The sequence below is a fragment of the Astatotilapia calliptera genome, chromosome 14, assembly GCF_964374335.1.
Source record: "Astatotilapia calliptera chromosome 14, fAstCal68.1, whole genome shotgun sequence".
Lineage (NCBI taxonomy): Eukaryota > Metazoa > Chordata > Actinopteri > Cichliformes > Cichlidae > Astatotilapia > Astatotilapia calliptera.
Window position 1 is genome coordinate 35,755,157 of NC_137435.1, and position 27,723 is coordinate 35,782,879.

Below are 27,723 nucleotides of genomic sequence, written 5' to 3' on the forward strand. Positions count from 1 at the left end.
AATGATAGGAAACGCAGTAGCATCAGTTCTTAATCTCTGACAAAGGAAAACATGGACTGGCAGAGAGTGTGCACTGTTGCTCCTGAAGCCATTTTGTTGCTAGGTGGTGTGCTTTATCTTTTCTCTCTGTTTTGCCTCGTGTTGCTTCATGTGGATGTTTGAGCTTCACTGTAGGGATGTTAAACAGAGCTAATCATCATCCAGTATAGAAGTGCCAAATCTGCTTATTACATTAGTTTCACACAGTGACATTCACGTCACTATGGCCTTTTGACTGAATGTCAAAAGTCTATAGTGAATGCGATTCAACAACCTAACTTAAGAAATTTGCCACATTAAACAAGGCACAAAAAACCCCACCTGACAACAAAATGGAGCTTAATCACCAGTCCTTCAGTTTACAGTGCTTTTGGTGCGAGCCTTCCTCTGCTCTTCCTCGTGTTGTGCCTCAGGTAAAAGTGCAGATGAGAGCAGTTCTTTTCCACTTGGTGGTACTGCCTGACTACCAATCAGTGTAACTGCGACAAGTGGGAAAGCGAGTGATTTTGGAGACTTGCCTACGCAGGTGCTATAGTACATGCCGTGCGCTAAGAGACAGAGCTGCAGTGAAGCTTTGCTGGTCCAGCAGCGGCCCTCCCCTCCGCTGAAACTGCGAGCTGACTGCGAGGTGCTCTTCTCAGCCCATTCTCAAGTGTGACACGTTTGTGCACTCGCTCCAGTGGTTCCCCCTCAGAGAAAGCTCAATTAAATAAAGACAGGATCCGCTGCATTCCCAGTGCTCACTTATATTTCAGAGGCACTCAGCAGCCATCTGTAGTCTACTAGTCTAGTCTCCTTGATGGTGCTCATATTGCTTTCATAATTTCTGTGTATGCCCTCTCTCAGTGGGCCACTGCTACTGTTCTATTTTCCAATTATTTTGCTGTATCAGTTAACCAATCAGAAAAAAAAAAAATTTTCAATTCACTCTTGTCAGCCAGCAGGTCATCAGCTGTTCACTTGGTTTTGGGCACCACCAGTATTTCGTCACCATCTTGGATGCTGTAGGAGTGGAGAGCTCGCGTGTTGTACTTCATTTCCTCTGGACCGAAGGCACTGCCCTTGTCGATGTAGTAGAGCCTCATGCTGTTGGTAGACAGCTGGACCACTGTCGTGAGCTGCTTTTTCAGCTCAGCCACTGTCTGGTCCAAACGGATGCTCAGCTGGCACAAAGACAAACAATTTCTACGTTTGCGACTTTCAGAGTAACAGCAAGAGCACAGCAGGTTAAAGTTAGGAGCCGTCTGTAGGTTGACAGCTATACTGTTAAAGTGAACCAACACAACCCAGGTCATGAACTCAAGAAACTGCAGTTCACGCTGTTACGAACAGTGTCGGGAAGGTTACTTTTAAAATATATTCCACTACAGATTACAGAATACATGCCCCAAAATGTATTTTGTAACATATTCTGTTATGTTAATCAACGAGTGTAACGTATTCTGAATACTTCGGATTACTTAATATATTATCATGCTTTTTACAACTACATGAATTGCTGTGTGATTTATTACTTTTACTGAAGGATACTCTTCATACCAATACCAACTAGATTTTTAAATCTTAATATAAAATGAAAAACAGTAGGGTGGACATTAGGTAAGGCTGCGCTTTTTGCAGCAATCTCGTATAGAAAACTATTCCGTGCATATATAAAACGGCTCCGAACCGTAGTAAAGGGACCTCTGGCTTGTAGTTGAAAAAAAGTTTTTGTTGTCTGGGTCAACTTTGCTAGCGAGAGACAGAGAGATGTGTTCAAAGGCTGATCCAATGGAACTTATTGTTTCGGAGGAAAACACGAACACAGCGTACAGTCAAGCTTACTTACAACTGGGCTTGCCAGGCAGTCTTTTTGGCTGCAGTGGTTATTATTATATTTATATTCTTCCATCTCCCATTTCTGGTGGGTGACAACTTGTACTTTTTCTCCCTCCCTCAGACTCACAGACACATAACAGGTATGGCAGTCCATTCTCCCTGCAGCATGGACTACACTGCCCATTAGGCTACATTCTTTAGGGCTATGCCTGTAACACTCTGCCTATTGCCTTCTTATTAAATAATTTTTGTGAATAATTTTTAAAAAATATTTCTCCATGTCATTTTGCGGGCCGCAAATAGTAGTGACATGGGCCACGAGACTGACACACAGGCATTAGAGCCTCTTAATGCTGGCTTTGTTTAGGAAAAAAGAGGGAGCATAGCCTAATATATGAAACAGGAAAAGACCGCCGTGTAATCCATTTATTTCAACAAAGTAACTGTATTCTGAATACCACCCTTTTAAACGGTAACTGTAACGGAATACAGTTACTCATATTTTGCATTTTAAATACGTAACAGCAGTACATGTATTCCGTTACTCCCTAACACTGGTTACGAACCAGAACACAGATAGTATTATATTAATCAGCATGAACACAATGCTTTGACAATCTGCGCATAGACTAACTCTTTCATTTTTTTGTTTTAATAAAAGTAACTAAAATCTACTTTTGACTGCTGCCTTATTCACAAGTGGCTAGCTCCACATATTTGATTTGCCAAATTTTTATGCCAGATGCTCATCCTGACACAACCCAAAGAGATTTGTGACATGAAGCAAAATAAACTAAAACAAATTGCACTAAAATGCTTTGCAGACCTGAAATATATAAGTATAAGTATATAATAAGCTGTGGGGTTGCCACTATCAGCAACTCCCTCTACATTACATGCAGCTGTGGGGTTTATTGGTAATATAAAAATACTGATTCAAGCACCTGTAAACTGTGACTGAAATGTCAGTGTTTGGGACAAAAATGCATATTTTTATATAAATTTCACTACGATTGTGTCTAATATATGTGCAATCTTTTGAAAATTTAGGATTTGCAAATAAATGTAAAACTATTTTTTAAAGGTTTTGTCGTTTTGAGTTTTTGTGGGCTTGAACAAACATGTGCACTGATTACATCATTGATAAAGTATACCCAAGCAAAATAAATCATCTCCAGGGTCCTTCACAGCAAAGGTATTTTAAAATGTTAAACTGGTGCTGATTGAACTATTAAAATTGTTTTATAGTACTAGTTTTTAACACCGAGTTTTGCAAACTCTGTGTTAAGAGATTTCATCTACTTCTAAATGTCAAGTACTCAGGCACTAAGGGCAAAGTACAAAGGCACAAGTCATTTACTAAAGTGATTCACAGTGGTATGAGTAGTAGAGAAGGAAAAGAAAGCAACGGTTACATTTTATAATTTCCAAAAGGTATTTTTCATTCGAGGATTCTCCAGAACAGCAGATTATTAAATGCCACACTGACCTGTTCTATTTTTTCCTCACAGTGAACCTCCACCTGGGCACGGCAGCGAGGTCGGAGGTCAATCTCAGCAAGTGGTTCAAGCTTGCCATACTTGTTTACGAGGGAATGGTATCTGAGGAGGAGAGCAGGGTGTGTCGTCTGTTTTAACAGCACTTACTGTAACACACATAAACCAACACTCATACCACTGCTCATACAGTGTAAACAAGGGTGTGGGTGTACCTATAAGGCAGCTCCTCTTCAGGGTAGTCTAAGTAGTAACGGATGAAGAACCTCTCTGCGTCCTCTCTCTCACTGTCACTCACAGCACTGCCATTTAGCAGTGATACTGAGGGAAGCCTGAAGAGGAGATATGACATATTGTGCAGGTATCTGTTTATTGACCTTCTGCAGGTCAGAGTACAGCTCAGATCTGTGGATTATTCAAGTTCTCATCAATGTCCTCTACTTGCTGTGAAGGATGTCATTTCTCTCTAATGTCACAGACTTACTGCGCTATCATGAGGCTGCGTCGCTCTGCATTGGTGTAGGCCTGCAGTAAGGGAATGCCCTGCAGGCGCACCTCCTCCAGCCTGGGGAAGAAGTTCAGCTTCTCTATATCTTCCCACTGGTTTAGACCTGACAGTGCACGTGCGCGCACCAGCACACACACAAACACAAACACACATAGATGTCATGTTTCAAGCTGGCACACCAAAAGGGGTGTGAAACTGCATATGTGATGAAAGTTGGACACTGTGCACGATTTTTATTTATTGAGGAAGCTGTGTGATAAATGCCATCAAGTGGAGTCAACTGAGTTGGGATCGGGGATGTAACGTTAAAATTAAGCCAGCTCACCAGACCTCTACAGTCTGGCTCTGTAGTAGCTACTCATGTCCACTTAAGACAGACAACCTGAGCCTACCTTACTTACAAGACATTATATATACAGTATAATATAACAGATGCAATATAATATCACACAAATAATCCTCCATCATATTACACAATATACATATAACATTATATCACTATATTTAAACATGATACTTCATGTTAGTTTTAAAATGGTCCTATTGTGCATTTCCCCATTTATATATCTACTATTACAATGATGGATATGCATATTTAACCTGGTCACAGTTTTAAATGGTGTGATCAGAGCATAAACAAATAGATCCTTTGAGCCAGACGCTCAAGCTCAGACTGCTGTAGCCTAAGCTTTTGTGCCTGACAGTTTTTCCTACCCTTAACTCTGCATGATGTCAATTACAAAGGAGTGTTCTACATTAGCTGATACTAGAACAGCTATATCTGCAGCTGAACCTTCAGAGGTCATGTATTGCAGGAAATCTAGTTGTCAGGTTTTGATAAGGAAGAACTCTGTGCATGTTCATCTATGCTCTCCTTTTTTTCCTCTTCTTTTTACCCGAAGAAGAATACGAGAGGGGTCATTAATAATTTTGGCTGCCTGTCTAAGGACCTGTTGGCTGAAAACCTGTGCAAGAGTTCTGACAGGCAGGCCAATAATTTTTGAGCACGCTCATGCAGTGTCCTGCAGTCTGCTCCTGTTCTGAAGGCTGAGGGAGTGGAACCAGCAGGTAATGGAGACGGTCATGATGCTTTTCAGGAATACATAGTTAAAAAGTCATCATGATGGGTGTGCTGACTCCAAAGGAGCTGTTTCCTAAGGAGGTATAGCCGTTGGTGACACCTCCTGAGAGGTTAGCAGAGAATTTCAGGAGGTTGTCAAAGATGGTTCCCAAGTATTTGTACTCCTCAACTACCTCCACTGGCTTCCCATGGATGGTGGTGGTGACTGAAGCAGCCAGATCCCTCTGCCTACTGGAGAAGGTCACCACCATCTCTTTGGTTTTGCTCACGTTCAGTTAAAGTTTGGAGCTGTCACACCACTCTACAAAATCCTGAAGAGCGGGTCCGTGGTGTTGTGAGGGGCCTGACAGCAGTGACAGGAGAACTGTGTCATCAGCATATTTCACCAGGTGACAGTTGGGCTGTGTGGATCTGCAGTCATCGGTGTAGATGATGAAGAGCAAGGGGGAGAGCACACAGCCCTGGGGGGAGCCAGTGGAGGTGGAATGGAGACCAGAAAAAGAGCTGTCGACCCGAACTTTCTGAGTCCTGTTGGTCAAAAAGTCCAATATCCACAGGATTAGCTGATCATCCAGGTGAAATCGGGAGGAAAGTTTAGTGGCCAGGATATGAGGCTACAGAGTGTTGAACGCTGATGAAAAATCAGCAAACAGAAGTCTGGCGGAGGAGTCAGGGAGCTCCAGATGTTTGTGGATGGAGTCCAAGATGAAGACTTTTGCATCATCGATGCTTCTGCGTGCACGGTAAGCAAACTGAAGTGGGTCCATCAGGGGTTTTATGATCTTCTCCATGGCCTTCATTTTTTTTTACCCTGGTTCTGCCAGAGATCTATTCCTGTTAAAAGGGAATTTTTCCTCTCCACTGTCACCAAGTGCTTGCTCATAGGAAATTGAATTAGTGCAGGGGTTTTCTCTCATTGCTGGGTTTTTAGCTTACAATTAAAATCACCTTTAGGTGACTGTGATTGTGAACCAGTGCTATCTAAATAAAATTTAGAATAAACAAACAATAAAAAAGTACTATATATGCTGCCACTGCTGGTGTGCAGCAGCAGTGGCACTAGTAGGAGGAGGGGGGCTTGTTAAGTTTCTGTAGATAAAACAGGAAAAAAAGTTAATGGAGTCTGATTAGAATAGTGACAGTGCACAAATTAATAATGCTAAACTAGATTTCTCCTAGAGCATGGGAAATATATACGTGTTGATTCTTGGTACTCTCATGTGGTCTAGCTAACAATGCTAATTACCTTAGCACATATATGAGAATTTCCATTTTATTTCCATTATTTTCCATAATGTTATATAGTACCTGTGTGTCATGAACGTAGAAGTAATCCATTAAAAATACACAGGGGACCAGTTTGTGGAAGCCACAAACCCTATGAAACCCTTGGCCATCTCTCAGTGCGCTTCGTGATGTAGTAACCTGAAATGGTTTTCACTTCACCAGTGTGCCTTGTCAGGGTTCATTTGTAGAATTTCTTGCCTTCTTAATGTGGATGGGACTATCAGTTGTGCTGTGCAGAAATTACAAGCTAACAGTACCTCAGATTAGAGCAGGGGTGGGCAACTCCAGGCCTCAAGGGCCAGTGCAGGTTTTAGATGGGTCCTTGATCCAACACAGCTGATATAAATGGCTAAATTACCTCCTCAACATGTCTTGAAGTTTTCCAGAGGCTTGGTAATGAAGTCATCATGTGATTCAGGTGTGTTGACCTAGGGTGATATCTAAAACCTGCAGGACACCGGCCCTCGAGGCTTGGAATTGCCCACCTCTGGATTAGAGCCTAGAAAATGCCACACAGTTCCAGTAGCAGACACATCTCTACATTAACTGTTCAGAGGAGACTGTGCGAATCTGGCTTTTATGGTCAAATAGCTGCTAAGAAAGCACTACTTAGGAAAATCAATGAGCAGAAGAGATTTGTTTGGGCCAAGAAACAAAAGGAGTGAACATTAGACCAGTATAAATCAGTGATTTGGTCTGATGCGTCTAAATTTGAGATCTTTGGTTCCACCTGCCATGCCTTTGTGTGACGCAGATAAGGTGAATGGATGGTCTCTACATGCATGTCCCACCCTGAAGCATGTGATGAGGTAGAGATGTAATGGTGTGGGGATATTTTGCTTGTGACACTGTTGGGGATTTATTCAAAATTGAAGGCACACTGAACCCCCATGGCTACCACGGCATCCAGCAATGACATGCCATCCCATCCGGTTTGCATTTAGTTGGACCATCATTTATTTTTCAACAGGACAACGACCCCAAACACACCTTCAAGCTGTGTAACAGCTATTTGACCAAGACGGAGAGTGATGGTCGCATGTCTGTGAAGGTTCTCAGTCATCCAGGTCATCATAGTCTAAGAAGCTTGGAAAGAAAAGCGTCTGGACCTCTTTAGGTTTCTTGAAGACGTTTCACCTCTCATCCGAGAAGCTTCTTCAGTTCTAATTCAGTTCAATTTTATTTATATAGCGCCAAATCACAACAAGAGTTGCCTCAAGGTGCTTTATATTGTACAGTGGATCCTACAGTAATAGATACAGAGAAAAACCCAACAATCATATGACCCCCCCTATGAGCAAGCACTTTGGCGACAGTGGGAAGGAAAAACTCTCTTTTAAGAGGAAGAAACCTCTGGCAGAACCAGGCTCAGGGAGGGGTGGGGCCATCTGCTGTGACCGGTTGGGGCGAGAGAAGGAAAACAGGATAAAGACATGCTGTGGAAGAGAGACAGCATGTATTTATGGAATGAGTTCAAAGAGCAATTGGTGGAGAGTCCCAGATTTTAAGCCCTATGGGAGTATCCCCAAAAGAATCACAGAACCCCTATTGATCCTGATACTTAATCACACGAGCCAAGGTGCAAAAACAGGTGTGGGTCATAATCAGCCAAGGTTTCCGGTGAACCCATTGTGAAAGCTAGCCCATCCTATCATGTGATTTACTGAGGTCACAAGGTGCCAGATGTGAGTGGGTGTTAAGGCGTCTGGAAAGGGATCTCAAAACTGGACAATTGGTGTCAAAATCCACTTCCTCTGTTCAAAGATGGTCATTCACAGTGGACATAGCTTCTTTCACTCCTCTTTCAAACCATCTCTCTTCTCTGTCCAAGATAGGAACATTGGCATGCTTGAAAGAGTGACCTTTGTCCTTTGGATGCAGATGAATAGCTGAGTCTTGTCCCGTTGAGGTGGCTCTTCCGAGAGACAAGTTGCCTTCAACATAGAGTCCAGACGCTTTTCTTTCCGAGAAGATGCATCCAAACCTTTGACTGATAGCGTAAAACAGATGTAGGCACCTGTCATATTGACAGATGAGGTAGAAGTGAACTGACAGCTCACCTTAAAAACTCCGGAGTTTTTGAGGTGACTCAGGAGTAAGAACATACCATGAAATATTTAATTGCCTTCTATCAGTTTTTAATTTCTGATTTACTGCCAAGTATTGATATTATTTAAATATGTAAAATATTGTGTGTACAAAAATGTTTATATAACATATAAGCTAACTTGCATCTGAATTCATATTGTTGATCCCTCCTTTTTCTCTCCATAAAAAAACAACAACAACAAAACCTCATGAGCCTTTTTATAATAATAATAATAATAATGGATTGGATTTATATAGCGCTTTTCAAGGCACCCAAAGCGCTTTACAATACCACTATTCATTCACTCTCGCATTCACACACTGGTGGAGGCAAGCTACGGTTGTACTATGACACAAAGGAAGTTTTGGTTTTGCTGATGAAAAACCTGCTGCTTAAAATCCTGACAATCCTTGCTGCCTTGTCATTTCTTCTTTCAAGCCACTTCTAAAACACCCTAAATAATGGAAGCTGGACTTTTTGAATGCTACATTTTAAGAATTAAGGGATAAATATGACCCATAATGGCTTGTTCCTTGCCTCAGGCGTAGGAGATATAACTAATGGATGGACTGTAGTCAATATAAGCATGTCTTTGTTTTTGGGTTTTTTTTCCTCTGAAAAGAACTCTAAAAATAGACTCAGGACTGATAATCTCCAAATAGAAACAATTCCTGAGATAAAAGCTGACACATGGATAAATCTGTTTTAATAAACTACAAAGCCTGTAGGATTCAGTGCTATCTTTACTCATGCTAATTTTATCAGTTGTTACCCAACTGACTGCTGCACACTAAGCTATGAACAGGAACATTTCAGCATTCCCTTCTGAAATGACCCTATCATAGCTAACCACTCACCAAGTATAAATAGTCTCATGTCTAAAACTAACACACAGAACAAGCTGGGAATGAAATGCACTTACCTGAGTTGTGCAGGTTGATGCTGCGTAGTTTGGGGAAGAGCCTTTGCAGGATATCCTTGCTGTCCTGGATGGAGGACAAGTTGTTGTTTGCCATAACCAGAGTGTCCAGACAGGGGAACATGGAGCCAAACTTGCGGACCTCGGCCCAGTCCTTGAGGCAGTTGTCGGTGATGTGAAGAAGGCGCAGGGTGGAGCAGGCCACGCTGGAGGAACTCACACTGCTGTACTCATTATGGCACAGAAACAACTCCTCCAGCCTGCACAACAACAAGGAGAGAGCATTCAGTCACAACCTTTTCAATAAAGACCTACATAAAGCCCTGCTCTACTCCAGAATTTCACAGATTACTACATGGCATATAGTTGTCTATACTGTGCTAAACTACACTACAGTGGAATTGATTATACTGTACTATAGTATGTTGTGTTCTATCGTATGTTGTACTATAGTGTGCAATATATATTCACGGGCCACTTCATTAGGTACACCTGTTCAACTCCTTGTTAGGACAATATTCTAATCAGCCAATCATATTGCAGCAACTCAGTGCAGTTAGGCATGTAGACATGGTCGGTACGGTGACGATTCACTTTGATTGTGTCATGGTTCTCAATAAATACCACATGAGCTAGTCTGAGTATTTCAGAAACTGGTGATCTAATGGGATTTTCCTGCACAACTATCTCAAAGAATGGTCTGAGAGAAAATATCCAAAGAGCTGCAGTTCTCTGTGAAATAATAGTCACTTATTACAACCAAGGTATACAGAAGAGCATCTCTTGAAGCAGAAGGCTGCAATTTGCACAGGTTCACCAAAATTAGACAACACAAAATTGGGAAAACATTGCCTGCTCTGAAGAGCCTTGATTTCTGCTGCAGCATTTGGATATTGATGGCTTCTGATGGCTGACTCCAGGAGGATAACATTCAATGTCACAAAGCTCACATCATCTCAAACTGGTTTCTAGAATATGAAAGTAAGTTTACTGTACTCATACCGCCTCTACAGTTACCAAATCTTAATCTAAGAAAGCACCTTTGGAATGTGGTGGAATGGGAGATTCCCTGTGCAGCCAATGAATCTCAGTCCGTGCTGAATTCAAACCATGAAGGTGAGAGCAAACATGGCTGTAATCCAGAACTATCAGGGTGTACCTAATAAAGTGTCTTTTGATTGTATACTGTCTATGATGTACCATGTTGTCTACTAGTCATGGTCCTGGGTTGTTTGAGCTAGTGTTTGAGTTTTTGAATTCTGGTTCCTTTCATCTTAATTATGTGCTTCATTTATTTTTCATCAGCATATTTAGTTTTGTTCCTAGACCCTGGTTGCTTCAGAGTTTAGTTCTCTCTCGGTGTTCCTCTTGGCTGAAGTCTCCCATATTTCAAGTTCATGTCTGTGTTTTCCCCATGTAGCTATCTCACTTCCTACTTTGTTTTAATAGTTAGTTGCTCCTTGTACCTTACTTTTAGTTTCTCTTCCTTTGTCTTCCCTTCTGTCTCATCATGTCCTTTCAGCCTCGTTGTCCACAGCTGTCTCCAAACCCCCAATTCTCCTTCTGTTTATATAGATTTTACTGTCCTCTCATTAACCCTCTCCAGAGTGTCTGGTCAGCTCACCCCAGTGTTTTCCCAGGCTTTATATTTCAGTTGTTACAGTTTTCAGTTCCCTTTTTGAAAAACTGGCCAACAGTGTGAATGAACAGCTCGCCCTGTGTTGAATTCTGTCCATCTGAGATTCTGCACATCGTTCCTCATCTAGACAAATTAATTCAATACTGCACTTCAAATGTTGTTTATCATATGCACAAAACTATGTATTCATTGTACCTGGAAATTTTCTATTCTTCCATTATCACCTTTTACATTCCTACACAAAGAAAATAAATAAATAGTTATGCATTGGTTATCTAGTACACTATTTGGAGGCAAAGATGAGAAAAAAATTTAATTAGTTTTTTCTTTTATGTCTTTTAGTTCTTTTATTGAGGTGCTCACACTTGCTGATGATCAATTAATATATATATATTTGATTAACAGCACATAGCATACTTACCCTCTTAATTCCTATGGAAGCAGTAAGGCGGTACTTTCTTCTATCTTGAAATAAACTAAAACATGGAAGCACGGCTCATGGAGTAAGTAAGAAAATATGTTTGTTATCATTTGGTTAAGCTGCCATCGTCAAATGCATTCAGTGATTTATCAGTGTTAGTTATGGATAAGGAAGGTGTTGTGCTAGTCATAGTGAGATGAAGTGAAATAAAGCAATGCTGTGTGTGCTTGGAGTTACACCCAGCTTAGGGTAGCTGTTCTTCTTACTCTGGTATTTCTCGAGTGAGCAGCAGCACAGTGTCCCAGGACACCTGAGTGTTGTTGAGGACAAGGCGCCGCACGCTGGAGAAGGCTTCAGCCCACCGTGGCTCAAGGGTCATTCCTGCCAGCGGGTTTGAGCTCAGGTTGAGGAACTCCAGGTTGGGGATGTTAGAAACAATTTTACTAATCTGAAAAAGGACAGTAGCATCTTTCTTAAATACACTTGGTGCTGTCGTCAACAGTATCACCACAGGTTAAAGCCTTAAAAGAGAAAAGTGATTTCCTAAAACAAAAAAATGTTACTGTCAGAAACCCAGGGACTGCACCTCATGCCAATCCTGCAGCTTGTTGTGAGACAGGTCCAGCTCCATGACATGAGCACAGAAGGCAGCAATCTCAGCCTGGTCTCCTGACTTGCTGATCCCACAGCTATTCAAAACCAGCACACTGGGCAGGTTCAGACGGTCTAAGAGGAAGGATTGAATTATTAAGAATTAATCAAACAGAAAAGTGTATGCTGATGCTCCAAACAAAAGAACGTGAAATTTTAAACATTTCCCAAAATAACCGCTAAGTATTGTGTTGTATCCTTGGATCATGTCCTTTCAGTTGTGGGTCGAGTTCAATCACACACAGTTTACCTTCGAGAGGGAAAAAAAACCCCATTCTTAGATAAAGATTTTCAAAACCAACAAACTTTATAAGCAGCTTTTATCAGCTCTGGTGACTATATACGTGCAGTTTTTATGTCCTGTAACCACTGACATTTTTCGTATTTTACAGAGTTTCAAAATAAAGGTCCAAACAAAGTGCCTTGTGGTTGCTGAATGTGAAGGCTTGCTTCAAGAAGGACTTTGGCTAGATTTATTCATGTTACATTATTATTTTAAAACTAGATGTCTAGTTAGGTGCTTGAATATTTTGTACAGTGAAAAATGCCTCGCTGTGGTAGTGAGTGCCACAATCCCAAAGTTTATTATACTCACTGACATTTCTTTGTTTATTAGTGAATCATTACCCTTATTTCACTTCATATGCTGAATTATTATTGTTTCTATGAAAATCATCAAATATCAGTCATTCTCCGGGAAAAAGTGAAAATCTTCCAGAGAATCCTTCTGTAAACAGAAAAATCCTTTGGATTTCTTGCTTTAGCTGGTGTGTAAACGGAGAAGTTCTAAGAATAACCCAGTTACCACAGAAATTCAATTTCAGGATCCCAGGAAAGTCCACAGTTAAGAAATATTCAAAAGGCCTGAGTCAGACATTTGGATTTCCCGAGATCCCACACTTCAGATCAAAAGCCAATCTACAGGGCTAGAAAATGCAGCTAACCCAAAGTGCATAAAATTATAGTTAATGTTTAACCGATGCTAGCTCCAAGAGCAATTCAATCCCAACACACTGTCAGATTCAAATGCACAACAAAAACACAAGTAAAACTTTTGCATGAGTATTAATAAGTGAAATTCTAGTATTTCACTGTTACTTTCCCTAATCGCCTGGACGCTAATCTGATACTTAGCACTAATTAGCAGATCTCTGCCTGTGTGTAGTGCATGTACAGTTTATAGTCGCAACTTGCTAATACAACTTGCTAATATAAGCAGATAACCTCACTACCTCTTCTCATCCAAAAATGGTAACTTCCAGCTTAAATGTGGAGTCACTTTGCCTGCATCTATCTTTTATATATAGTTTGTAGCTCAGACCGCCAAAATTCTTCTGAAGGAGTTATCAGAGTTTCTAGCTAAATTAACATGAAAACATAAAGGAAACGAGATGACAGCATTTTTAATACTAGGTCTATGAGTTCACTGTCGTGGTGATGACACTGAATAAAGTGCTCGTTATCGCTTGGAAGTGCTAAAATGTGACAAAGGGACCCGTTAGCCTTTTCAGTTGCCCAATAGTTCTCCTTGGCTCACCTTTCATAGGGGAACCTTGAGGACCTCCAGTGGACACTACTACCACCCCCATACCAGGCCCTCTGCGGTATGGGAAGTTCTCTGGGCTATACTTTTCACTGATCACCTCCACAAAGGTACGGCCATCGTTATCCTCTGGTGGCTCCATAGCTCCTTCCTGGTGCGCAGCCTCCCCTTCAGCTGCCCCACAAACAAAGCAAACACTCCCAGCGATTAGCTGCAAGCATATGCATATTTTAACCAGCCATTGCTACAACACACACTTATTTTTATTCACTGATTCATATACAAGTATTTCTGAATAACCACTACATCATTTGACCTATAAAACATGAAACATGTGTAACAGGGTCATAAATCACATTGTTATAATTACACAAAATGTGTTCTAAACCCCCAAACTGCTCCTTTTATACCTGACTTTTAGGACCTCCAAGCCTGTAGTTGTATTCATTAGAGCCCCTCCTCATTCTTTTCTTCTTCTTCTTTGGTGCAATACTATAAATACAGTGTACCCCTTTTGCCTCTCCCCTTTTTCTACAATTCCCCTGTGGGAGAGGTGGGTGTCATTTCTTTCCAACACCTTAAAACACACATAATTCATATTTAGCCACCCTGATGTTTATGATTGCGATGTTAGTTCAATTATTGTCATTATTAAGCCTGTTTTTGTAAGATGTTATAAGAGTGTAGTATGTGTGTATCATAAATGTGTTTTAGGCGCCATAAATGCTAGCAAGAATATATACTCCTTGCTAGCTTGGGAGTTGTGGTGGGTTGAGCTAACCCTCTTCCCCACTGTTTGTATTTGGTCTAGGAGCTGGAGTGGGCAAATTATTTACTTGGGAGGTCTTTCTTTCTTTTACCTTTTTTATCAGGTATGTCGGATTTCATGTTGTTGTTTTATGTCAAATATGTTACGTGTAAATGCATATTTTATGTTTAATGTAAAAATAAATGCCAGCCCTTTTTCTACAATTCCCCTGTGGGAGAGGAGCTGGAGTGGGCAAATTATTTACTTGGAGGTCTTTCTTTCTTTTACCTTTTTTATCAGACACAACGCAGAATCACACCGGTTACACATGCACAAAGTAACATAGTGAAGTGTTCTTGTTTTGGTGCTGAATTTACAGGCACACAAAAATGAGGCAAAATTCTGATATTCCAGGAGCTGAAATCAGAAAATCTTTTACTTTGGTGTCATAAAAAAATTTATTACTCATCAAAAAATAAATAAATAAATCTATTAACTAGATAATTATTGCAGCTCTGGTCCAGACTGGCTTATACAATAAATTCCATGGATTTTTAGAAGGTGACTGGAAGCTGGACTTAAAGCTTAGTAATAGTGTGAAGAAGCTTTAATAACCTGAACAAGCTATCATAACTAACAGAAATCAAAAGATGCAGCTGCCTAGATTCATAATAATGTAATGTAACAATGTACACTGCAGCCACAGCGTTATCTCTACTGAAATGAAAACCTAAAACAGATCTTGGGTAATGTTACCATAAAAATCCACATAAACTGAAGAAAAAGTACAAATTAAATTGGTGGTAATATGGTAATTCACTCATACACACTCAGACATCTGAAAACCCTTTTTTAAATATTACATTTATACAAACTACCTATGCAGCAAAGCAATCACTGTGAGAAATGCACAATTCAATTCAATCAAAACACAGCGCCAAATCACAACAACAGTCGCCTCAAGGTCCTTTCTATTGTAAGGAAGACCCTTCACTAATACATACAGAGAAAAACCCAACAATCATATGACCCCCTATGAGCAAGCACTTTGGCGACAGTGGGAAGGAAAAATTCCCTTTTAACAGGAAGAAACCTCTGGCAGAACCAGGCTCAGGGAGGGGCGGCCATCTGCTGCGACTAGCTGGGGAGAGAGAAGGATGGCAGGATAAAAGACATGATGGGGAAGAGAGCCAGAGATTAATTCAATAGCTGACAACACCAGACTGAAGGTATTCAGTTATATTCAAGGAGCTTATATTTGAACTTAGTGCGCTGCACTTAGGTGGCAAGAAAACCAGCAAAGCCATCCGAGTTGCAAAAGACACAGCCAGAATAAACCAAACACACAGAGCCAGAACATGGAGGAGCAGTTAGAAACAGGAGGGAGATTAAATTAGCAGATGAAGACACCAGAATTCATAAATAAGGTGTGCTGGATTATAAGGGGCACTGTCGATTTTTCAGAAAATCAAAGGATTTTAAGAGCGACGTATTTTCCGAAAAACACGGTAATAAGAAATTCCACATCACTGAAGTTGCACAATTTTTACAAACCAATTCTGATTCATGTCTTTCATTCAATGATCCGCTTTCGCCCTTCTCATTCTCTGTCGCTGCCATGCTTTTTCTGCCATGTGTGTATGAAAACAACGGCACCGCGGATGAATGTTTTACCCATATTCTATCATGATATTTCATTTTCTTATCATTCCCTAACATCATACCGGTATTACCGTGAACGGTATGATATGGCCCAATCCTAAAATACACAATAAAAGACTGAGACATACACAAAGAACAAAAATACAAAAGAAAAGAAAAATCTAATTAACAACAGGGAACAAAACCAGTAACTGCAGAAAAGCAGTAAATGCCTACAGTCACATGATGTAAATGAAAGAACAATTGCCATTTTTAAATTTTTGCTAACCAGATTACCTCTGCAATTGCCTTGCAACTGAAGGTGGTTGCCCAGAGTTTTCAGGTTTTAAATGCTTGTGTAAAAAAGACCCAAACACCAGCTTTTCCTTGTTTCGCTGAGTTACCTGTAATATTTTTGCTTGTGTCACTGAGCAATTAATACAACAGTTAAAGATTAGACAAGAACTTTGACAGTTTGTTGGCTAATTTTCTCTCAACTAATTGTTTTAACTAACAGATATCAGATGTGATCAAATCATTAACCAAGCAATTACCATATCATATCTATAGCCACAGATTTATTAGTAGAGTGCAATGGATTCAAGCTCCAGACACAATAGAAGCTCAGCTGTCTTCTTGCTCTTGACTGACAAACACCAGTCCAATAACATCCTATCGAGAAATTCCACAAGCAGTTCTGCCACTCAGTGAAACTTCCTCACATCACATTTCAGCTATTTATCTTCAATTTTACTAGAACCACAACATAATCACGTTGAACATGACAGGCTCACAACTGTTCACATCTCCTTAATGACACAAATGTATCCAGGCGGACAAACATCTACATTTCTTGAGTTACAAAATGACAATTAGATGACAGGACACAAGCAGGTTTCCTCCTCTCTTTATCAGCAGAGCACAGAGACATTGACCAGTTTAAATGTCCTTGGATTTGCCCAAAAAAGAGGAACAAGAAGGCAGACTATTTCTGCTGAACTTTTTTAAATTAGAAAAAAGACTGTTTCTGCTGAACGTTTAAAATTAGAAAAAGAAAAAGTAAAGAAGTGCTTTCTTGATCTCACTCAGCACTCAAGGCTTGGAGGGCAGAGCCTCACTGTGGAATCTGCACAAGGGAAGCATAAATTATGTAGTGGATTAGACAAAATAAAAAAATAAAAGGCTACTGTTACAATATCTTATTTGTCAAAAAAGGGCTGTAGTAAATTGCAGTAAAGGATGAAATCAATTTGTTACTGTCCAGATAATAAATCAAGACATTTGTTACAATGGTGTGGTTTGTTTTTACTGACCTAAGACAAATAAATACCACAGCAGATGTGTGTTTGAACCAGTGACCTGATTAGAGGAATTCAGAACCATACCTGAATTGTTAAAACAGACAGCGTCTTACCTGAAGCGATGTCTGCCTTAATCTGACCACGATTGCTGCTCGCCGTCTTCTTTTGCTTTTGTACCGATGGCCTGTCAAAGAAACCAAGAAAAGCCTTATTCATTTTCAGTCCACTGTATTATTCCATTTCCATACTGAAACTATGACAGCCTTTGGGACAGGCACTGTGACTTAATCAGCAGGTCTTACTCCAGAGTGGCTGGTGGGGCTGACGGATGACTGCAAAAAAATGCGGGTTCCTCTTTGGTCAGGGGGTGGGATTTGTTTCAGACTATCCAGAACAGGAAGGACTGGTAGGTCATTCACCACATAGAGAGCAAACAAGGCCAAAGGTCAATTTCTGCCTCGTCAGGCAGTATCAATAAAAGAGAAAGAGACGGGAGAACAGAAGCACTCCCAACCAGTACCACTGGATGTGAGTAGTGGTAGAAGCTGAGGTCTCTCTTAGTATTTACTTATGTAATAAAGTAGTTTTAATGTACTTGTACTTTGTAAAAAATATTTCTATATTAACCTGCTTTCTACATTAACCTGCTTTCTACTTGTACTTTACTGTATTCTGGGTGCAAATATTGTTCTTTGGAGGCCACACCATTTATTTTGTACCATCATCATTTTATTCCTGAACTCAATAAATAATCGGGGTAAAAGTCATAAATCTAAATATTTGCGATCTAAATAAATATTAATATTTAGATTTACAGTGTATTTTTGTAATACGGGTTTCAGCACATTTCTAAGCAAAGTCTTTTTTTAGTTCTTGGTTCCATCTCTGTCCATCCATGAAAAAAAAGCCATTGTGTGTGATTGAACGTGAAGCTATTGAACATTCGGCGTAAACACTTTTGACAAAGCATTAATATTCACAGCGATCCAGACTTATTACAATCAATTTTCAATTCTCACAACATACATAACAACACTAAAAGTTGCTTCTTTAATATGGTATCATCTTATCTTCTTCAGATGGATTTAAGCCGATGTAATGAATGCGGATTATTGATTGGGCAAATGTGTTACATTAATCTTATTACACTACAAATAGGCCGAAAAGGCACTTACACTTCAAAATTGAGAGATATTCGAATAGAATTTGGCCTGTCCACCAATGCGTAAAGCTAGCCCAGTACAGAACACAACAACATCCCTTTCCGTTCTAGCACAAACTTAAAGAAATCAGCGAAACAGCTGCTGAACAATGAGCGCGAACTGTGTGCCGCTGACAGCCTGGGAGCAGACAGTGTCCAGTCCGGGCTCAACATCGCAGTGACCCCCCCAGCAGCAGCTCGGTGGAGCCGGACATGGACCACAGAAGGCAGCGACACAAACACACACTGAACAATCGCCTGCACAGTGACAGCCTGCTCACACACCGAGCCAGGACCGCATAACTCACAATCTCCTGATTCTGCCTACCTTTAACGTCTACTTTGAAATCCCCCTTGTTGATGAAAACAAACCAGCTGTCAGTTTGCTCTCCCCTAACTACCGGAAGTGACGTAGCTCGATAGCTGAAAATACGTTTTTTCCCCCTGTTTAATTCAATAATTTTGGGGGGTGATAAAATATTTGCTTGACATCATTTGTATTTTTGAACGTTTTTTTCCGGGATGGGATTAAATGAGAAAAAAATACATGAAAAATAAAACCGGAGGTACCCAGTGTAGTGATCTATGATGTCACTGAGTTTTTACCAATGACTGTATTGGTTTTTACTGCTGCTGCTGCTGCTGCTGATTGTTGGTGTCTTGTTTCCCGTGCAGATGATCTTGTGCAGATGCTGTCTTTTCCTATGATGTTACTATGATGGCAGACATGTTGTCACAGCAGGTGTAACTTAAATGGTGGCTACATTTAGCTCAGCTGTGCAGAGTTTCATGAAATAAGAAACCCATGTCAAACAGCAAAGTTCACTGATACTGTCTGAATGGGACAAGCAATAAATGTGATTATGAATGTGACTTTAGACCACCACTGAATGCTTTCTTGTATCCCTGCCACACACACAGTGTTGTGATCTCACTCAACTGCATTTTGTGCACACACAGATACATGGATCAGTTTAGGGGAGGCAAAAAGAAAAAGCAAGGCTAGGTCTGCTTTTTTAAACCACTACTTTTAGAGTTTATGGAGGCTGTTGCTTGTTAACTAATGTTAAGAAAATGTTACTGAATTTCCTGATTGAAACTGTTATACTGAACGCGACTGACAGAAATTCAAGGTTCAAGGTTCAAGGTTCTTTATTTGTAACATGCATAGTTATACAAGTATAACACACAGTGAAATGTAGCCTGACACGCTCCTCGCATGAATGGGGGGGGGGGGGGGGGGTAGAGGAAGAACATTATATATATATATATAGTATATACACTGGGTGAATGTGCAGTAGTAGCAGCAAGCAGGTGAATTCTGTACATTGATATGAATAGATATCTGACTATTTTACAGGATAGACAATATAAACATATTTAAAATTAAAGGAATTGAAATGTACATTGTGCCTTGGTTTAGTGTCTGGAAGAGTCCTGTCTCAGTCAATTATAGATGATGTGAGAGGGCGGGTGTGTGTGTTTAGGGCACGGATGGCTTGGGGATAGAAGCTCCTCTTGAGTCTCTCTGTCCTTGCCCGGAAGATGCGGAACCTTCTACCAGATTGCAGAAGTTGGAACAGTTTGTTGCCAGGATGGGACGGGTCCTTCAGTATCTGCGCTGCTCTAGTCCGGCATCTCCTGGTGTAGGTGTCCTGAAGCGGGGGGAGAGCAATCCTGCAGCAGCGTTCTGCTGTACGGATCACTCTCTGGAGAGCTTTTTGGTCCTTCACACAGCTGTTCCCAAACCACGATGTCATGTTCTGTGTGAGGATGCTCTCCACAGCGCCTGTATAGAAAATCCTGAGGATCTTTGGAGAGACCCTGAACTTCCTCAGTTGTCGTAGGTGATACAGGCGCTTGCCTAGCTTTTTTGGTCTGGATCTGAATGTGGGCAGCCCATGTCAGGTCTGAGGAGATGTGGACACCAAGATACTTGAAGGACTGCACCCTCTCCACTGGAGCTCCATTGATGATAATGGGCTTGTAGTCTCTGTGCTGACCCCTTCTGAAGTCCACCACCAGCTCCTTGGTCTTGCTGACGTTCAGCTGGAGGTGGTTGTCCTGGCACCACGATGCCAGATTCTTCACTTCATCCATGTAGGCCGCCTCATCGTTGTTGGAGATGGCACCCAACACCATTGTGTCGTCAGCAAACTTCACAATGGTGTTGGACATGACATGTTTCAAAAGTAAACAAAGAAATCTTGCTGGGACATGTGAGCTATTATTAATTGAAATATATTTTATTTTCTTTTATTTATCAGTAGCTATCTCCCCAGTCAAAAGAAATAAAAGCACCTGGATATCAGAACAATTTCGACTCTCACATCTGGAACCAGGCAAACACAAAAAAAAGCACAGAAGAGTGAGGCGTGTCTACATGTCTACATGTCAAAATCTGAGAGCCTCAGTCATTGAGTATATGAGTACCTGATGCCTAATTTTTCTATTTTGCTTTTCATAAGTACAGATATTTGCATCATGAAATGGTGCAGGAAAGGTACAAACTGGGGCATAAAAATGATCATAATGCAGGGAAACTAATGATCACTTTTTCCACCTCCTTCTCTGTACAATTAAACACGTTTATGATTGCATATGTAGTTCGATGCAGCCTCTGTATTATCACAGGGCAGTTACATCTTCTAGCCTTCGTTTATGAAGGCAGAAGCTCTTTGCAAATTAAGAATCTCTGAAATCCTTAAAATTAGAACTCACTGAATTTCCAAAGGTTTTGAAGTACTTTGTTTGGTGTTAATTTCTGATAACATTTTATGATTTCCTAAAAACCTCATCTGACTGGTTGTTGGCCCTCATCTAAAAAAACCCCCATTACATTAAAAAACAAATAATTTTCTAAAAAGCGTAGTGCAGTTTCTTTTTTTCTTTTTTTAAAAGACTGAGCAAGTTTAGCTGCGTAGCATTTAGTCATATTTAAGGTTCTACAAGAGAGAAAAGTATTCTAGTTCACACTGCATTTAGTTTCTCTACAAAATGATGGAAGACTGTCTCCTTCAGTTCTGAAATAAGTCCAAAATATCTTTGGTCCATAGATAAAAAGAATTAACAAAACTATACTAAATCATATTCACAGTGTTACTAACATAAAAGTAAAGCAGGGTGATAGAAGTCAAAGGAGCTTGCAAAGAAAAGCGTCTGGACTTCTTTAAGTTGCTTGAAGACGTTTCACCTCTCATCCGAGAAGCTTCTTCAGTTCTAAGGTCAAATGGTGGAGAGTCCCAGATATAAACCTAGTGGGAGTATCCCCCACAGAGGGACAATTGCCTGAGCCAAGGTGTGAAACTGGGTGTGGGTCACAATCAGCCAGAGTTTCGGGTGAGTTCATTGTGAAACCTGGCCCCACCTTATCATGCGAATTCCTGAGGTCAGATGGCCCAGGATGTGAGTGGGCGTTAAGGCGTCTGGGAAGGGATCTCAAAACTGGATTATAGATGGCAGAGAGTTGGTGTCATAAACCACCGCCTCTGTTCAAAGATGGTCGCTCACAGTGGACATAGATGGCTTCTTTCACTCCTCTTTCAAACCATCTGTCCTCTCTGTCCAAAATGTGCCAATGTTCACATTTTGAACAGGGGATATTGAATTCTATAAGATAAAGCCATAAATATGCGAGTCTGAGTCGTCTATCAAAAGTTAGAGCTATTTATATGAAGATGTACAAAAACGCTTTATTTCGTCAAAACAGTGCGTTTCTGGCGAAATCAAATCATTTGAATGGGGAACTCGCCCGAAACAAAGTATAAGTTTTCATTATGTGAATAACTTGAAAATCTTAGCTCAAACAGCTGCAAAACCTTTTTTCCCAGCACGGGGATATTGAATTCTATAAGATAAAACCATGAATACGTATATCTGAATCTTCTATCAAAAGTTACAGCTGTCTTTATGAAGACCATGAAAAAGGCTTTATTTCACCACGTTAGTGCGTTTCTCGCTATTACATGCATGTAAATGGGCACTACTAAATATGTGAGTCTGAGTCGTCTATCAAAAGTTACAGCTATTTATATGAAGTTGTACAAAAAGGCTTTATTTCGTCAAGACAGTGTGTTTCTCACTGTTACATGCATTTGAATGGGGAACTCGCCTGAGACAAAGTATAGGTTTTCATTATGTGAATAACTTGAAAATCTTAGCTCAAACAGCTGCAAAACCTGTTTTCCCAGCACGGGGATATTGAATTCTATAAGATCAAGCCATGAATATGTGTGTCTGAGTCGTCTATCAAAAGTTACAGCTAACTTCATGAAGTTGTACAAAAGCGCTTTATTTCGTCAAGACAGTGCGTTTCTGACTATTACACATATTTGAATGGGAACTCGCACGAAACAAAGTATAGGTTTTCATTATGTGAATAACTTGGAAATCTTAGCTCAAACAGCTGCAAAACCTGTTTGCCCAGCACGGGGATATTGAATTCTATAAGATAAAGCCATAAATATGTGAGTCTAAGTCTTCTATCAAAAGTTACAGCTATTTATATGAAGTTGTACAAAAACGCTTTATTTCGCCAAGACAGTGCGTTTCTGACGATTACACGCATTTGAATGGGGAACTCGCACGAAACAAAGTATAGGTTTTCATTATGTGAATAACTTGAAAATCTTAGCTCAAACAGCTGCAAAACCTGTTTGCCCAGCACGGGGATATTGAATTCTATAAGATAAAGCCATAAATATGTGAGTCTAAGTCTTCTATCAAAAGTTACAGCTATTTATATGAAGTTGTACAAAAATGCTTTATTTCGTCAAGACAGTGCGTTTCTCACTGTTACATGCATTTGAATGGGGAACTCGCACGAAACAAAGTATAGGTTTTCATTATGTGAATAACTTGAAAATCTTAGCTCAAACAGCTGCAAAACCTGTTTTCCCAGCACGGGGATATTGAATTCTATAAGATAAAGCCATAAAGTAAGTAAAGGGAAGTAAAACGTGGACTGCCCAATCAGAAGCTACGCTACAGGACGCACTCAACGACGTAGACTGGGACATGTTCAGAGCATGCGCAGTCGACATCAACGAGTTTACGGAAGTAGCAGTATGCTTCGTCAATATGCTAGTGGAGGAGATTATCCCCACTGCGAGAGTCACCACATTCCCAAACCAGAAACCGTGGATGGACAGATCGATCCGCACTGCAGTAAACGCCAGGACCGCCTCCTACAACGCGGGTCTCGCCACTGGCGATATGAGCGCCTACAAAGCGGCCTCATACGGCGCGCGGCGCGCGGTGAGAGATGCCAAACGCCGGTACCGGGAACGTGTGGAGTCCCGCTTCCACCAGGTCGACACACGGAGTATGTGGCACGGACTACGCACCATTACGGACTACAAAGCCAGGGACACTGCGCTGATCAACGCTGACTCTGCATTCACCAACGAGCTGAATCAGTTCTACGCCCGTTTCGAGGTTAGCCAGGCGGCTAATGCTATCTACCGCCTGACTACCGAGGACAGTGACGTCATCAGCGAGAGACCGGTGACCAGCATCGCGGAGCATGACGTCCGAGCGGCACTGAGGAGAGTGAACACAAGGAAAGTGGCGGGGCCAGACGGCATCACCGGCCGTCTGCTGCGCTGCTGTGCTGACCAGCTAGCAGGTGTGTTCACTTACATCTTCAACGAGTCCCTGGCGAAGTCCGTGGTCCCCACATGCTTCAAAAGATCCACCATCATCCCTGTGCCCAAGAACAGCAAACCCTCATCCCTGAACGATTACCGGCCAGTTGCACTTACCTCGGTAGTAATGAAGGTGTTTGAGAGGCTGCTGAAGAACATCATCTCCTCCTCCATCCCAGACACCACAGATCCGCTGCAGTTCGCCTACAGATCCAACAGATCCACAGAGGATGCCATCGCCCACGTCCTACACACCACTCTCAGCCACGTGGACAAGAAACAGGGTAACTATGTGCGAATGCTGTTTGTTGATTACAGTTCAGCGTTTAACACAATAGTGCCCTGCAGACTGTTCACAAAGCTGAGGGATCTGGGACTTAACAGCCGTCTGTGTGCATGGGTGTTGGACTTCCTCACTGGCAGAACTCAGGTGGTGAGAGTGGGCAGGTGCTTCTCCAACAGCATCACCATCAACACAGGAGCACCTCAGGGGTGTGTCCTCTCGCCACTGCTCTACTCCCTCTACACTTCAGACTGTGTGGCCACCCATGGCTCCAACACCATTGTGAAGTTTGCTGACGACACAGTGGTGTTGGGTGCCATCTCCAACAACGATGAGGCGGCCTACATGGATGAAGTGAAGAATCTGGCATCGTGGTGCCAGGACAACCACCTCCAGCTGAACGTCAGCAAGACCAAGGAGCTGGTGGTGGACTTCAGAAGGGGTCAGCACAGAGACTACAAGCCCATTATCATCAATGGAGCTCCAGTGGAGAGGGTGCAGTCCTTCAAGTATCTTGGTGTCCACATCTCCTCAGACCTGACATGGGCCGCACACATTCAGGTCCAGACCAAAAAAGCTAGGCAGCGCCTGTATCACCTACGACAACTGAGGAAGTTCAGGGTCTCTCCAAAGATCCTCAGGATTTTCTATACAGGCGCTGTGGAGAGCATCCTCACACAGAACATGACATCGTGGTTTGGGAACAGCTGTGTGAAGGACCAAAAAGCTCTCCAGAGAGTGATCCGTACAGCAGAACGCTGCTGCAGGATTGCTCTCCCCCCGCTTCAGGACACCTACACCAGGAGATGCCGGACTAGAGCAGCGCAGATACTGAAGGACCCGTCCCATCCTGGCAACAAACTGTTCCAACTTCTGCAATCTGGTAGAAGGTTCCGCATCTTCCGGGCAAGGACAGAGAGACTCAAGAGGAGCTTCTATCCCCAAGCCATCCGTGCCCTAAACACACACACCCGCCCTCTCACATCATCTATAATTGACTGAGACAGGACTCTCTTCCAGACACTAAACCAAGGCACAATGTACATTTCAAATTCCTTTAATTTTAAATATGTTTATATTGTCTATCCTGTAAAATAGTCAGATGTCTATTCATATTAATGTACAGAATTCACCTGCTTGCTGCTACTACTGCACATTCACCCAGTGTATATACTATATGTATATATATATAATGTTCTTCCTCTACACCCCCCCCCCCCCCCCCCCCCATTTTTGCACATGTCGAGGAGTGTGTCAGGCTACATTTCACTGTGTGTTATACTTGTATAACTATGCATGTGACAAATAAAGGACCTTGAACCTTGAACCTTGAACCTAAATATGTGAGTCTGAGTCACTTATCAAAAGTTACAGCTATTTATATGAAGTTGTACAAAAAGGCTTTATTTCGTCAAGACAGTGCGTTTCTCACTGTTACATGCATTTGAATGGGGAACTCGCCCGAAACAAAGTATAGGTTTTCATTATGTGAATAACTCTAAAATTTTAGCTCAAACAGCTGGGAATCCTTTTTGCCCAGCACGGGGATATTGAATTCTATAAGATAAAGCCATAAACATGTGTGTCTGAGTCGTATATCAAAAGTTACACCGATTTATATGAAGTTATACAAAAACGCTTTATTTCGTCAAGACAGTGCGTTTCTGACTATTACATGCATTTGAATGGGGAACTCGCCTGAAACAAAGTATAGGTTTTCATTATGTGAATAACTTGAAAATCTTAGCTCAAACAGCTGCAAAACCTGTTTGCCCAGCACGGGGATATTGAATTCTATAAGATAAAGCCATGAATATGTGAGTCTGAGTCGTCTATCAAAAGTTAAAGCTATTTATATGAAGTTGTACAAAAACGCTTTATTTTGTCAAGACAGTGCGTTTCTGACTATTACACGCATTTGAATGGGGAACTCGCCCGAAACAAAGTATAGGTTTTCATTATGTGAATAACTTGAAAATCGTAGCTCAAACAGCTGCAAAACCTGTTTGCCCAGCACGGGGATATTGAAGTCTATAAGATAAAGCCATAAATATGTGTGTCTGAGTCTTCTATCAAAAGTTACAGCTATTTATATGAAGTTGTACAAAGAGGCTTTATTTCGCCAAGACAGTGCGTTTCTGACTAATACATGCATTTGAATGGGGAATTCGCCCGAAACAAAGTATAAGTTTTCATTATGTGAATAACTTGAAAATCTTAGCTCAAACAGCTGCAAAACCTGTTTGCCCAGCACGGGGGTATTGAAGTCTATAAGATAAAGCCATAAATATGTGAGTCTGAGTCGTCTATCAAAAGTTACAGCTATTTATATGAAGTTATACAAAAAGGCTTTATTTCGTCAAGACAGTGCGCTTCTTGCGATTTCAATTCATTTGAATGGGGAACTCGCACGAAACAAAGTATAGGTTTTCATTATGTGAATAACTTGAAAATCTTAGCTCAAACAGCTGCAAAACCTGTTTGCCCAGCACGGGGATATTGAAGTCTATAAGATCAAGCCATGAATATGTGTGTCTGAGTCGTCTATCAAAAGTTACAGCTATTTATATGAAGTTGTACAAAAACGCTTTATTTCGTCAAGACAGTGCATTTCTCACTATTACATGCGCCGATATCATGCACATTTTTCCAGGACTAGTATTGTTAGATGAGGCTATCCTGTGCTACTGGCTGAGACCATAGAAATTACACCAGGGACAGTGCTTCCTGTGACGCCATCTTCACCACACCAGGGCCTGTGGTGCTGGCTGAGGCCATTTACATTTTACCAGGGCCTGTGTTCATGGCTGATCCCATCCACAATATACAAAGGCCTGTGCTACTGGCTGATACCATCCTCATTTCACCAGGGCCTGCGTTGCTGGCTCATGCCATCCATATTACACCAGGGCTTGTTTTGCTGGCTTATGCCATCCACATTTCACCAGGGTCAGTGTTGTTGACTGATTCCATCCACATTACACCACGGCCAGTGCTTCCTGTGAGGCCATCATCACCACACCAGGGCCTGTGGTGCTTGATGAGGCCATCCACATTACACCAGGGCCTTTGCTACTCGTTGATACCATCCACATTTCACCAGGGCTTGCGTTGCTGGCTGATGCGATCCACAATACACAAGGGCCTGTGCTACTGGCTGAGGACATTCACAATACACCAGGGCCTGTGTTCCTCAACAATACCATCCACATTTCACCAGGGCCACTGTTGTTGGCTGAGGCCATACACTTTGCATCAGGGACAGTGCTTCCTGTGACGCCATCGACATTACACAAGGGCCTTTTGTGCTGACCAATACCATCCACATTTCTCCTGGGCCTGTGGTGCTGTCCAAAACCATCCACATTACACCAGGGCCAGTGGTGTTGGCTGGGGACATGCACATTACACCA

General features: G+C 41.5%; 1 protein-coding gene across 6 annotated transcripts; it reads right to left on the minus strand.

Moving 5' to 3' along the window:
- Window positions 1-769: 769 nt before the first annotated feature.
- On the minus strand, window positions 770-18,790 carry tbcela (tubulin folding cofactor E-like a). Of its 6 annotated transcripts, none has more exons than XM_026192040.2 (11): window positions 18,711-18,785; window positions 17,484-17,584; window positions 17,295-17,365; window positions 13,486-13,665; window positions 11,884-12,023; window positions 11,564-11,745; window positions 9,241-9,497; window positions 3,838-3,964; window positions 3,569-3,685; window positions 3,347-3,458; window positions 770-1,202 (listed from the first exon to the last, which is right to left on the minus strand). In XM_026192040.2, exons 4-11 carry the CDS (start codon window positions 13,631-13,633, stop codon window positions 996-998), a joined length of 1,290 nt encoding a protein of 429 aa, XP_026047825.1. In that variant the 5' UTR covers window positions 13,634-13,665; window positions 17,295-17,365; window positions 17,484-17,584; window positions 18,711-18,785; the 3' UTR covers window positions 770-995. The 6 variants fall into 6 exon arrangements, with proteins under 6 accessions (XP_026047825.1, XP_026047826.1, XP_026047824.1 ...); XM_026192041.2 differs by lacking the exon at window positions 18,711-18,785 and adding an exon at window positions 18,357-18,472; XM_026192039.2 differs by lacking the exon at window positions 17,484-17,584 and having other exon boundaries at window positions 18,711-18,790.
- Between the last annotated feature and the right edge of the window lie 8,933 nt (window positions 18,791-27,723).